Source organism: Oncorhynchus mykiss, chromosome 17, assembly GCF_013265735.2.
Source record: "Oncorhynchus mykiss isolate Arlee chromosome 17, USDA_OmykA_1.1, whole genome shotgun sequence".
In the NCBI taxonomy this organism is placed as follows: domain Eukaryota; kingdom Metazoa; phylum Chordata; class Actinopteri; order Salmoniformes; family Salmonidae; genus Oncorhynchus; species Oncorhynchus mykiss.
Genome location: NC_048581.1, coordinates 31,172,076 through 31,185,897, shown reverse-complemented (window position 1 = coordinate 31,185,897; position 13,822 = coordinate 31,172,076). Strand labels below are relative to the sequence as shown.

General features: G+C 44.8%; 1 protein-coding gene across 2 annotated transcripts in view; it reads right to left on the bottom strand.

Annotated features, from left to right (window-relative positions):
* LOC110493704 (voltage-dependent calcium channel gamma-5 subunit) overlaps window positions 1–13,822 on the bottom strand; it is a 32,421-nt gene that overhangs the window by 12,825 nt on the left and 5,774 nt on the right. For both annotated transcript variants that reach the window (XM_036949698.1, XM_021568120.2), the window contains exon 2: window positions 4,855–5,094. In XM_036949698.1, coding sequence (XP_036805593.1) covers window positions 4,855–5,050 — 196 coding nt within the window. In that variant the 5' untranslated portion in view covers window positions 5,051–5,094. The remainder of the gene's footprint in view (window positions 1–4,854; window positions 5,095–13,822) is intronic.

Below are 13,822 nucleotides of genomic sequence, written 5' to 3'. Positions count from 1 at the left end.
GGGAATAGACATAAGAGAGAACTGCTGCATAGAGTTGGGAATAGACATAACAGAGAACTGTTGCATAGAGTTGGGAATAGACATAAGAGAGAACTGTTGCATAGAGTTGGGAATAGACATAGGAGAGAACTGTTGCATAGAGTTGGGAATAGACATAGGAGAGAACTGTTGCATAGAGTTGGGAATAGACATAGGAGAGAACTGTTGCATAGAGTTGGGAATAGACATAGGAGAGAACTGTTGCATAGAGTTGGGAATAGACATAGGAGAGAACTGTTGCATAGAGTTGGGAATAGACATAGGAGAGAACTGTTGCATAGAGTTGGGAATAGACATAGGAGAGAACTGTTGCATAGAGTTGGGAATAGACATAGGAGAGAACTGTTGCATAGAGTTGGGAATAGACATAAGAGAGAACTGTTGCATAGAGTTGGGAATAGACATAGGAGAGAACTGTTGCATAGAGTTGGGAATAGACATATGAGAGAACTGTTGCATAGAGTTGGGAATAGACATAACAGAGAACTGTTGCATAGAGTTGGGAATAGACATAACAGAGAACTGTTGCATAGAGTTGGGAATAGACATAACAGAGAACTGTTGCATAGAGTTGGGAATAGATATAGGAGAGAACTGTTGCATAGAGTTGGGAATAGACATAACAGAGAACTGTTGCATAGAGTTGGGAATATACATAACAGAGAACTGTTGCATAGAGTTGGGAATATACATAGGAGAGAACTGTTGCATAGAGTTGGGAATAGACATAACAGAGAACTGTTGCATAGAGTTGGGAATAGACATAACAGAGAACAGTTGCATAGAGTTGGGAATATACATAACAGAGAACTGTTGCATAGAGTTGGGAATAGACATAACAGAGAACAGTTGCATAGAGTTGGGAATAGATATAGGAGAGAACTGTTGCATAGAGTTGGGAATAGATATAGGAGAGAACTGTTGCATAGAGTTGGGAATAGATATAGGAGAGAACAGTTGCAAAGAGTTGGGAATATACATAACAGAGAACTGTTGCAAAGAGTTGGGAATATACATAACAGAGAACAGTTGCATAGAGTTGGGAATAGACATAACAGAGAACTGTTGCATAGAGTTGGGAATAGACATAACAGAGAACTGTTGCATAGAGTTGTGTTAATGGATTTAAACAGACAGACACCAGGGTTGTTAGATCAGAGGAAGATGGATGTGTTTGTGATGTGTTTGTGCCAACACCCAGCCATGACATTTTATCACCCTGTCCTGTGACGAAAGTGTTTATTTTAATTTCACCCTACCCACAGGTGATGGTGTGTGTGTGTGTGTGTGCGCGCATGTATGCATGCGTGCGTGGGTTTGAATCTCTCTCTCACGCTGCAGAATCTTAGCGGTAATTAACCCTCTTCAATAAGTGAGTGTTTGCTGTCAGTCTGGTATAATTTAATTACTAGAAGGCTAATGAAGAGCCATGGGATCCCTCGCTGCCTTATTAAGCCATAATGGCCTGTCCCAAATGGCACCCTATTCCCTAAATAGTGCACTACTTTTGACCAGGGCTCTGGTCAAAAGTAATGCACTATGTAGGGAAAAGGGGGGCATTTGGAACGCATGCCATATTGTGTCAACGATGACAAACACCATTAACAGTAACACTAGACAAGTCACAATTACATAGAGATGGCAGCAAATGGATTTATAATGATGTTGCACAACTATCGCTGTGGCGATGATGGACTGCAGTAAAATGTATGACATAATAAAAGGAATCAAATTAGACTGCAACTTTTAGACATACTACAGTATATATGTTCATAAATACTACTCAGCTCTGCCCAGAAATACAACATTGAAATTAAAGCACCCAGCATTGTACCTGGTTAGGCCAGGAGGAGGACTTGGTGAACAGGTGAACCGTGGTTAGATGGTTTGGTAGAATGAAAGAAAAGGACATGTATTTGTACTTGTGTACAGTACCCCTACATGTCCAAAGCAGGGCCCCAGTTTCTGGTCTGGAGTGTGAAGTAACAAGCTCTGCTGGTCGTCTACTTCGTAGCAACCTAGCGGTGCCAAAAGCCCTGGTTTGCCCAAGAAAGCCTACATAAATTCTAAATCGTCAGAACGCCCCCAACATTTTGAGGGAGGTTTTGGTCTCTAAAATTACTTTATTATGATCAAGTTCGAACCCAACGTGAATTATTTGAAAGTTTGCTACAAATCAATACATTGAATTATACAGTGATCCATTCTGACAACTACATTTGTTGTCATACAGGACCATGTACTGAAACAGACCAATCACAGGTGGGTAGGCTACGAGGAAGTGCCATTCAGCAATATGGCGCCCTTCAAATTTTCCATACGGAATGCATGGATGACATTAGCGTTAGCACTATCTACTGGTTATCTACTGGTTACTATCTATCAAAGTCGATAGGTGGCTTATTTCAGTTTGTTCTAACTCAATATAACAAATCCCCTTCATTTTTCTTACTCGTCATGAGGTGGTTTACTGGATTCATACTCCTGGACTAAAAAGCATGTTCAATGGAAAATCTCCTCGAAAAGTGTCTTCCAGTCCAGGAAACTGGTCTTACGTGCATGTCGATCAACCAGTGACCCGTTTGCCATTTCTAAACTACTATAGCACCCTAGTCAGAACATCTTCTTCCCAGTCTCATGGACATGAGAGAAGTGAGCTTTTATACATCCGTGGATTGACCAGAGTCAATACAAGCACAAATCAAACAGACTGGAACCAACAGCTGCATTTAACACTACCACTAAACAGACGCACCGCAGCATCAATACTGGGCATAACACAGCCCATTCACTCTTTATGTTGTAATGATGTATCATAACAGTACTGAGTCAGATAGGGACAGACACACAGGGCCTAACTAAACATAAGCCTAGAGTTTCTGGGTCAAACAGACAGCTAGCTGGGGCAGTTTAGCAACTAGGCCATTAAATCGCCGCTAAAACACAAATAATGGTTCCTTAGTCCTGCATTGGAAGTTGGTCTTTTGGACCAAGGCAAAACATTCGCTATTTAATCACCACAGAAACATGTCATGTTGACAGTGTGTTGCTTGAGAACCTGTGGAGGTCAGGATGGACACAGAGGGCTAAAAAAGACATGTTACGCGGAAGTACCTAGGAATGTGCTTTGTACCATCATGTCACTTTGTGATACTCCCTGGAAAGTATAATGCTGGTGAGGGGAGAAATTAGCCCGTCCTCGCCATTTCTACCTCCACCAGCCGTCACTGGTATAATGGCAATATAGAAACAAATCCTGTTTGTTGTCCTGACAAATATTACTTGGCAAGTGCATGCATTTTAAATACAGTACATGTTAGCTCATTAGTTTCATTCTAATGCACTGGCTACATTTGATTGTGTCAGCCTCAGTATCCAGAGGCTACCTAAGGGAGAGACGACAGTTCATCAGAGAGGAAGTGAACACCTGGTTTACTGCTTGGAAACACTTTGAAAGACAGCGTCGCTCAGAGAGAAAAGGGGTGGCGTCTCAGTGCAGTGAGGGGGGTGGGGCCGGAAGGGGTAGAGCTTCCCTGTGATAGGGCACAAGGTAACCATGCGGGGTGGAGAAAAGCCTGTGTTAGTTCCCCATGAAACAAGGCTTTTCACAGTCAGAGTAGAAGGAGAAGGTGAACAGGGGTGTTGGGTTAGCTTGGCTAGTAGGGTCACTACTGCGTCTTCAGAAAGCGGGCCAGTTTATGGGCCTGGATAATAATGCAGGTGTGCTGGAATGACGAGCGGCATTGGCCAGCGCTGAGGAACACGTCAGCATGGGACACAAAGGGTAGTGACAAAGGAAGAAGAGAATGGAGAAGAGCATGATTTTTTTTCACCGTCAGCATCCTAGAGCGAGAGAGCAGCCAGGCTGAGTTGATAGGACATGGTAATAACCCAACATGGGGAGACAGGGTAACTCAAGGACAGGTCACTGGGACACAGCCGAGAGGAAGTGGAGAGAGAAGAGGATGAACATTTGACTCTCAAGAGTCTAGTGAACCAGCCTGAAGTGCCAGCCGGTTTCTCCTCCTCGCCAACTCCTGTCATCACTTGCCAAAACAGAAACAGACTGGCACAGAGGCCAGCTAGAAGCTACCAGTCATCAGACGTAGAAACGTCAGATACTGTAGTAAACAATGGTCAGCGTCCCTGAATGGACACCTAAGGGGCAGACTCTACCTTGATCCTAGATTTGTGCCTAAGGGTAAGGGGCAACATCTAGGGTGGCAGGTAGCTTAGCGGTTAGAGCGTTGGGACAGTAACCGAAAGCTGGTTCTAATACCCGAACCGACAAAGTAAAAATCTGACTATGTGTCCTTGAGCAAGGCACCTAACCCTAATTTGCTACAGGTGCGCCGTACTACTAAACTCAACTCTTAGGGGAAAAAAGGTGTTATCTAGAACCTTAAAGGGGTATATGGCAGTCCCCATAGAATAACCTTTCTATGGTTCCAGATATAATCCTTTTTGGTTCCAGGTAGAACCCTCTGTAGAAAAGGTACATACAACCCAAATGGTTCCACCAAAAGGGTTCTTTGGCTGTCCCAATAGGAGAACCCTTTTAAGTTGTATGTTCCAAAAGGGTTCTACCTGGAACCAAAAAGGGTTCTCCACGGGGTCAGCAGAAGAACCCTTTTTTTCTAAGAGTGTATGGCTGATCCCGTAAAACCACACATTTCACTATACCTATCTGGTGTTGGTGACAAAGCATATATCTTTTTTTTTCAGCTCTGACTGCAGGGACATATGCATCTCTAATCTGAACTGATCCTAGATTTGTAACTAAGGGGCAACGTCTACCCCTAACCAGAAACTTACCAGCTGTGAAGCAGACCCTCCAGAGGCCCGAGTGCAGGGACATGCGTAACTCAGTGCTCTGATTGAGGGGCAGGATGACGCCCTCCTCCAGATAGAGCCAGTAGTCAGTACTGACAGCGATGCCCAGCAGGCCCAGGGCGCACACAGCGAACACGCTGCTTAGCACTGTCAACACCTTCCTGCCACACAGGGTCATTCCACATCCACAGCTGCAGGGGGCGCCGCCGGCAGAAAGAGGAGCTGCAGGGAGACAGAGGATGGAGTTAATAGAAAAAGGTAGTGGTCGGTGTCACAGTAGTCAATGATAAGGCCACGTCTATGTCCTAATGGTCAATTGTAAGGCAATGGCTAAGACCCAATGGTCAAGTCTGCGTCCCAGTTGTCAATGGCCAGACAAACTTAAGCCATGAGCGTTACCTGGGAGGCAGCTCTGCCTGCCAGGCATGTCTCAATATGTAAAAAATGTCCCAGTAATCCTCCCTGCTCTCCTTTCCATCCTGACATCTAATCGGTGTATCATAGTTTAGTGTACTTTTATATTAGTGTATTACTTTGTCAGTTGTTTAGCTGTATTTTTTTTTTTTTAAGTAAGGAAAATCTAGCCTAGTGCCCTGATCTCTCAAAATACTTTTAGAAGTGTATCCTGCTTCATGAACATTGGGCTGATTTTGAAAAAGCTGAACTTTGAACTGCAGTTGTAGGTCTGTCTGCCCTCGCTTTGACACAGGCCAAAACCACACACCACTAATAGTGCTGGGGAGGCCTGTGAATTACTCCTCATATTCCATAATTCAGCCCATCTGATTAACACAACATGATCCAGTCAAGACCCATCTGATTAACACAACATGATCCAGTCAAGACCCATCTGATTAACACAACATGATCCAGTCAAGACCCATCTGATTAACACAACATGATCCAGTCAAGACCCATCTGATTAACACAACATGATCCAGTCAAGACCTATCTGATTAACACAACATGATCCAGTCAAGACCCATCTGATTAACACAACATGATCCAGTCAAGACCCATCTGATTAACACAACATGATCCAGTCAAGACCCATCTGATTAACACAACATGATCCAGTCAAGCAAAAGTCCAGCAGTCTTACACTATGATGGTGAGACATATGCAACAGCATATTGATGTTGATGCTCATCAGTCATAAGCAGCACTGATCACTTGGTTGCAGGAGCTGTTGCCCACGCTAGCTGGATGCCTGATTTCTGGGCATGCATGGGGATGTGTGTTGAAAAGGCAGTCCTTTTACATAATGAGTTTGAGTCTGTTTACTGTCACTGGCTGTTTTTGAGTGGGAGTGTGTGTGTGAGAGAAATACCAGTCTATTCAGGCTTTGTTTTTCTCTCTTTGCAACGACTTGCATGGCTTCACGTTAGAGGTCGACCGATTATGATTTTTCAACGCCGATACCGATTATTAGAGGACCAAGAAAGCCGATACCGATTATTAGAGGACCAAAACAGACGATACCGATTAATCTGCCTTGTATTTGTAATAATGACAATTACAACAATACTGAATGAACACTTATTTTAACTTAATATATAATACACCAATAAAATCAATTTAGCCTCAAGTAAATAATCAAACATGTTCAATTTGGTTTAAATAATGCAAAAACAAAGTGTTGGAGAAGAAAGTAAAAGTGCAATATGTGCTATGTAAGAAAGCTAACGTTTCAGTTCCTTGCTCAGAACATGAGAACATATGAAAGCTGGTGGTTCCTTTTAACATGAGTCTTCAATATTCCCAGGTAAGAAGTTTTAGGTTGTACTTATTATAGGAATTATAGGACTATTTCCCTCTATACCATTTGTATTTCATTAACCTTTGACTATTGGATGTTCTAATAGGCACTTTAGCATTGCAAGTGTAACAGTATAGCTTCCGTCCCTCTCCTCGCTCCTCCCTGGGCTCGAACCAGCAACACAGCAACACAACGACAATAGCCACCATCGAAGCCGCATTACCCATGCAGAGCAAGGGGAACAACTACTAGAAGGCTCAGAGCGAGTGATGTTTGAAACGCTATTAGTGCGCGCTAACTAGCTAGCCATTTCACTTCGGTTACACCAGCCTCATCTCGGGAGTTGATAGGCTTGAAGTCATAAACAGCGCAATGCTTGATGCACAACGAAGAGCTGCTGGCAAAACGCACAAAAGTGCTGTTTGAATGAATGTTTACGCACCTGCTTCTGCCTACCACCGCTCAGTCAGATACTTAGATACTTTTATGCTCAGTCAGATTATATGCAAAGCAGGACATGCTAGATAATATCTAGTAATATCAACCATGTGTAGTTAACTAGTGGTTATGATTGATTGTTTTTTAGAAGATAAGTTTAAATGCTAGCTAGCAACTTACCTTGGCTTACTGCATTCGCGTAACAGGCACTCCTTGTGGAGTGCAACGAGAGAGAGGCAGGTCGGTCGTTATTGTGTTGGACTAGTTAACTGTAAGGTTGCAAAATTGGTTTCCCCGAGCTGACAAGGTGAAAACCTGTCGTTCAGGGGTAGAACAAGGCAGTTAACCCACCGTTCCTAGGCCGTCATTGAAAATAAGTGTGTGATAAATGTGTTCTTAACTGACTTGCCTAGATAAAAGGTATGGATAACACGGCCTCACGGCCCCCCCGTATGGATAACACGGCCTCACGGCCCCCCCGTATGGATAACACGGCCCCCCCGTATGGATAACACGGCCTCCCCGTATGGATAACACGGCCTCACGGCCCCCCCGTATGGATAACACGGCCCCCCCGTATGGATAACACGGCCTCCCCGTATGGATAACACGGCCTCCCCGTATGGATAACACGGCCTCCCCGTATGGATAACACGGCCTCCCCGTATGGATAACACGGCCTCCCCGTATGGATAACACGGCCTCACGGCCCCCCCGTATGGATAACACGGCCTCACGGCCCCCCCGTATGGATAACACGGCCTCACGGCCCCCCCCGTATGGATAACACGGCCTCACGGCCCCCCCGTATGGATAACACGGCCTCACGGCCCCCCCGTATGGATAACACGGCCTCACGGCCCCCCCGTATGGATAACACGGCCTCACGGCCCCCCTGTATCACGGTATGGATAACACGGCCTCACGGCCCCCCCTGTATCACGGTATTGATCACATGGCCTCACGGCCCCCCTGTATCACGGTATTGATCACATGGCCTCACGGCCCCCCTGTATCACGGTATGGATAACATGGCCTCACGGCCCCCCTGTATCACGGTATTGATCACATGGCCTCACGGCCCCCCTGTATCACGGTATGGATCACATGGCCTCACGGCCCCCCTGTATCACGGTATTGATCACATGGCCTCACGGCCCCCCTGTATCACGGTATTGATCACATGGCCTCACGGCCCCCCTGTATCACGGTATGGATAACATGGCCTCACGGCCCCCCTGTATCACGGTATTGATCACATGGCCTCACGGCCCCCCTGTATCACGGTATTGATCACATGGCCTCACGGCCCCCCTGTATCACGGTATTGATCACATGGCCTCACGGCCCCCCTGTATCACGGTATTGATCACATGGCCTCACGGCCCCCCTGTATCACGGTAGTGATCACATGGCCTCACGGCCCCCCTGTATCACGGTAGTGATCACATGGCCTCACGGCCCCCCTGTATCACGGTATTGATAACATGGTCTCACGGCCCCTTGCATCACGATATTGATAACATGGTCTCACGGCCCCTTGCATCACGATATTGATAACATGGTCTCATGGCCCCTTGCATCACGATATTGATAACATGGCCTCACGGCCCCCCTTGTATCACGATATTGATAACAATGGCCTCACGGCCCCTTTGTATCACGATATTGATAACATGGCCTCACGGCCCCCCTTTGTATCACGATATTGATAACATGGCCTCACGGCCCCCCTTTGTATCACGATATTGATAACATGGCCTCACGGCCCCTTTGTATCACGATATTGATAACATGGCCTCACGGACCCTTTGTATCACGATATTGATAACATGGCCTCACGGCCCCTTTGTATCACGATATTGATAACATGGCCTCATGGACCCTTTGTATCACGATATTGATAACATGGCCTCACGGCCCCCCCTTGCATCACGATATTGATAACATGGCCTCACGGCCCCTTTGTATCACGATATTGATAACATGGCCTCACGGACCCTTTGTATCACGATATTGATAACATGGCCTCACGGCCCCTTTGTATCACGATATTGATAACATGGCCTCACGGCCCCTTTGTATCACGATATTGATAACATGGCCTCACGGCCCCTTTGTATCACGATATTGATAACATGGCCTCACGGCCCCTTTGTATCACGATATTGATAACATGGCCTCACGGCCCCTTTGTATCACGATATTGATAACATGGCCTCACGGCCCCTTTGTATCACGATATTGATAACATGGCCTCACGGCCCCTTTGTATCACGATATTGATAACATGGCCTCACGGCCCCTTTGTATCACGATATTGATAACATGGCCTCACGGCCCCTTTGTATCACGATATTGATAACATGGCCTCACGGCCCCTTTGTATCACGATATTGATAACATGGCCTCACGGCCCCTTTGTATCACGATATTGATAACATGGCCTCACGGACCCTTTGTATCACGATATTGATAACATGGCCTCACGGCCCCTTTGTATCACGATATTGATAACATGGCCTCACGGCCCCTTTGTATCACGATATTGATAACATGGCCTCACGGCCCCTTTGTATCACGATATTGATAACATGGCCTCACGGCCCCTTTGTATCACGATATTGATAACATGGCCTCACGGCCCCTTTGTATCACGATATTGATAACATGGCCTCACGGCCCCTTTGTATCACGATATTGATAACATGGCCTCACGGACCCTTTGTATCACGATATTGATAACATGGCCTCATGGACCTTTTGTATCACGATATTGATAACATGGCCTCACGGACCCTTTGTATCACGATATTGATAACATGGCCTCACGGCCCCTTTGTATCACGATATTGATAACATGGCCTCACGGACCCTTTGTATCACGATATTGATAACATGGCCTCACGGACCCTTTGTATCACGATATTGATAACATGGCCTCATGGACCCTTTGTATCACGATATTGATTACATGGCCTCACGGACCCTTTGTATCACGATATTGATAACATGGCCTCATGGACCCTTTGTATCACAATATTGATAATATATGGGTACGAATGCATAAGATGACTAATGCATCTCATTTAAACGGTTTTTGCATGTTCATCGTTTCACAGGACTGAGTCAGAGCCATTGGTGTGACAGTGGTAATATAAATATCTCATCTGACCTCTGACTGTGGATGCAACATCTCTCCCACTACGGTTGACTCACTATGGTGCAGCTATGCGTGTAATGAGACTGGCCTATTCTATCATTACCAATTAACCACTTTATAATTTGGACAATTAGAAAATCAATTCCATTTAATTAGAAGTGGATGAAGGCAAAAAGGTCCATAGGCCTTCAGACCAAAAGTAAATTTGGGCCACGTAGCTCACTCAGAGGTGGAAAATTACCATTGCTCAGCTAGGAAAGGAGACGAGGAGGTGATAAAGTGATTGGGACACAGCCATAGACTCACCAGTCAATCAAATGGGACTTTTTAGCACAAAGGTCCAGCAGGTGTAAGCAATGAGGGGAAAGCAAATGAGGGCCATTATCAGGTAGCCAATCAGTCCCCATTCAGTACAGCTCTTACCCACACGTCCACTTAGATATTAATACCAGCCTTTCAACACCAGTGGCTTTGCTAGCATGTGGCGCGCTAGCTTGCGTGTGACGCACTAGCTTGAGTGTGACGCACAAGGCCATTCATTGACAGGCTACTGTGTTTTATCATAGGGTGGTTAACGTTCGATGCTAGCATCCAATTGCGCTCGTTACTCCCACACACACACACACACACACACACACACAAGGCATCATTACCAAACCTCTAAAAATAGAGATCTATCAAGGCAGTTTGAGCTTCAATGTATAGAAGGCCTACCTCCTGGTGTAGACAAAACTACATTTCAAATAATAGGTAACTAACTATAAATGACAAAACGCTATGCCTAAACGACAGGACACTGAATGACAATGCAAAATGACAGAACACTAAATGACAGCACTGACAGAGCACCAAATGACAGAATACTAAATTATACAAAACCTAATGCCCGAATAAATGACAGAACATTAAGTGACAGAACAAGCCTGACTGTTGATCACGCGTCATCAGTGCAAGATGGTTTAAAAATGTACAGACGTCATTAGTCCTTGTGCGATCAGTCAGAAATAGTCTGTCCATATTAAAGTGGCTGGGGGAATAGGGTAAAAGTGTGATTCTCCATTCCAACTCTATGGGACTGTATTTGGACGGTGACGTTTGCAGGCTTTTCGGGCTGGCTGTCGCAGATGGGGAGGCTGGTTGCCAGAGGGGCTCGACAAGTGTTTGGATGGGGAAAGAAGGGCCCATGACATATGGAATGAACCAGAGACAAGTGGAGGCAGGGAGAACTTTGCCATGCCTGGCTTTGCTACATAGTCACTATCTGATGCTGAAAGATGAGGACTTCTAGGATTTGAACCAATATGGACCGGCAATTCAGAAGAAATAGAGTAGAAATGTTTTAAAGCTTTCAGTTGGGGGAAGATTTAATTTTTTAAATTTGTATTTTTACAGATTTGCCTGTGTACATTAATTCTAGTTAACTGGTTCTATGACGTGTCCAAACAGCTACTTCCACAGGAAGTTATTAGCAAAGATATTCTGTTGTATATTCATGAACCAGTGCAGGGTGTTGTGGACTTTTTGGGCCATATACAAGTAAAAGACTAGGAGAAATATCCAGACAGACTTCTCTTTTCTACAGTGAAAATACCAGGCAGTCAGAAGTGGGAATGCAGTCTAATCTAGTTGACGTCTAAGTGTCATGGTGAAATAGTTGCCGTTAGGGCAGAACAATATCCTCTACCTCAACATGAAAATGAGAAAGGAAAGATGAACACGTAATATTTTAGTTATTTCCGAATCCCTTAGATATCATTATCCTAGTGGCCGCATCCTTTTAAGGAGCCATTTGCTCTGCCCACCCAAAGGATAGCACGATTAAATGCTTATCATCAGTAGCTAGTGGGGTTTTGATTTTGGATTTTTTTTAAACAAGTTTCCTAGATTGGTATGGATCCACTAAAAGTGTCATATCTTAGACAAAAGACAGAATCCAAACAGGGAGTCTATTTAAGCAATAAGGCCCAAGGGGTTGTGGTATATGGCCAATAAACCACAGCTAAGGGCTGTTCTTAGTCACGACAACACAATTAGAGTAGTAAAAATACATTTTGTCATACCCCATGGTATACGGTCTGATATACCACAGCTTTCAGCCAATCTCCAGTCAGGGCTAGAACCACCCAGTTGATAATTTGGAATATATCATTGTTTGAGTGTCATTGTGTCCCGTCCTCGCCACATGAAGCACAGTCTTGGCAAAGGCTTAATACCTGTTGCCATGGTACAGTGGGGAATACAGGGAGCTATGATGATGTCCAACTTGCCAGTTCTATGTGTGAGTCATTGGTTTCCAAGAAACTTATTGACAAATGCACATCACACACATGCTTGCATCTGCACACACACACACTTTTCAGATTAGATCAAAGGATACCCACAGCCAATAACCAAATTCTGCATCATGTCCATTCACACGCACACAAAGAGATCAACAGGCCTCATTCAATCTACTATGAATACTAATTCAGTCCAAACATTGGTCCTGCCCGTACAGGATTATGAATGGCGATTGAGCCGAGAAAAACTGTCTATTGACCAATGTTTCTCATTAGATGTTCAAAGCTTCCAGGGCCTAAGCCGGGAGATCCAAAAAGCCTCAGTCCCTCTTTGCATTATAACAAACTACCTTTGAAGAAGAAGATGGGCACATCCATTCTGTGACTGGAATCCAATACACGGATGAATACCCAACAGCAACAATCTAGTTCTGTTTAGTGTCTAGTATTTTTTTATTACTATAGAAACCTAACAGTCTTATTTGACTGCACCTGAAGTCTTTTTGACCATGCACCTACTCTGGGTTATGTTCATAAAAGCAAGCAATATAAAATGCTTTAAAATATTCTGCAAAAGAAAACAAAAATTATAGTTTCTTGTTTGACAAGTCCCAGTTCTGTTTCATTTTTCTCCAGTTGGTGCCTTATGAACATGACCCAGGTCTGTTCTGTGGTGTCTCCCGCCACTCACCACGCGAGGGCGGAGTTCATTGTAACAGCGACCAAAAGCCAATTTATGCTTGATCCGAAAATGTGGTCGGAGGCTCCAGAGGAATACAGAGGCCAAATCAAGCTCCGTACCACATCGCCGTGCACCTCTCAAATTTTGTAATAACGCGGATGGCTCCGTACAGCTCCGCATTGACACGATTGGTTGATGGTAGGTTGGGGCAGGAGGTTCTGTATAAACAAACTCACTTCCTTGACAACAGCTCTGCTCAGCGAAGTGCAAAAAGTACGTTCTCTCTGACTTGCGGAGGCCGCATCGTAGTAAATGCTGTATGGCCACAGCAGATATCAGATTGACCATGCATCTAACTGTCTCCAGTGGAATGGAACCCACTGCATCATCACTAATGAAACTAGGTCAGTCAGTACTCTCGCTGTCCATTCAATTAGCACGCACCCAGCCTCATCAGCCTCTATTCAATCCAAAAGCCAACTACCGTTTTTCAACACAACGGTCGGAAAGTCAATGGGGGGAAAAAAAAACAACCTGCAATGAATCAAAACTCTGTTCCAATAACTCTCACAGCCTCATGGAAAAAGGGTGGTCACTGGTCAGGATCACATATGGAATTTATGTTTAGT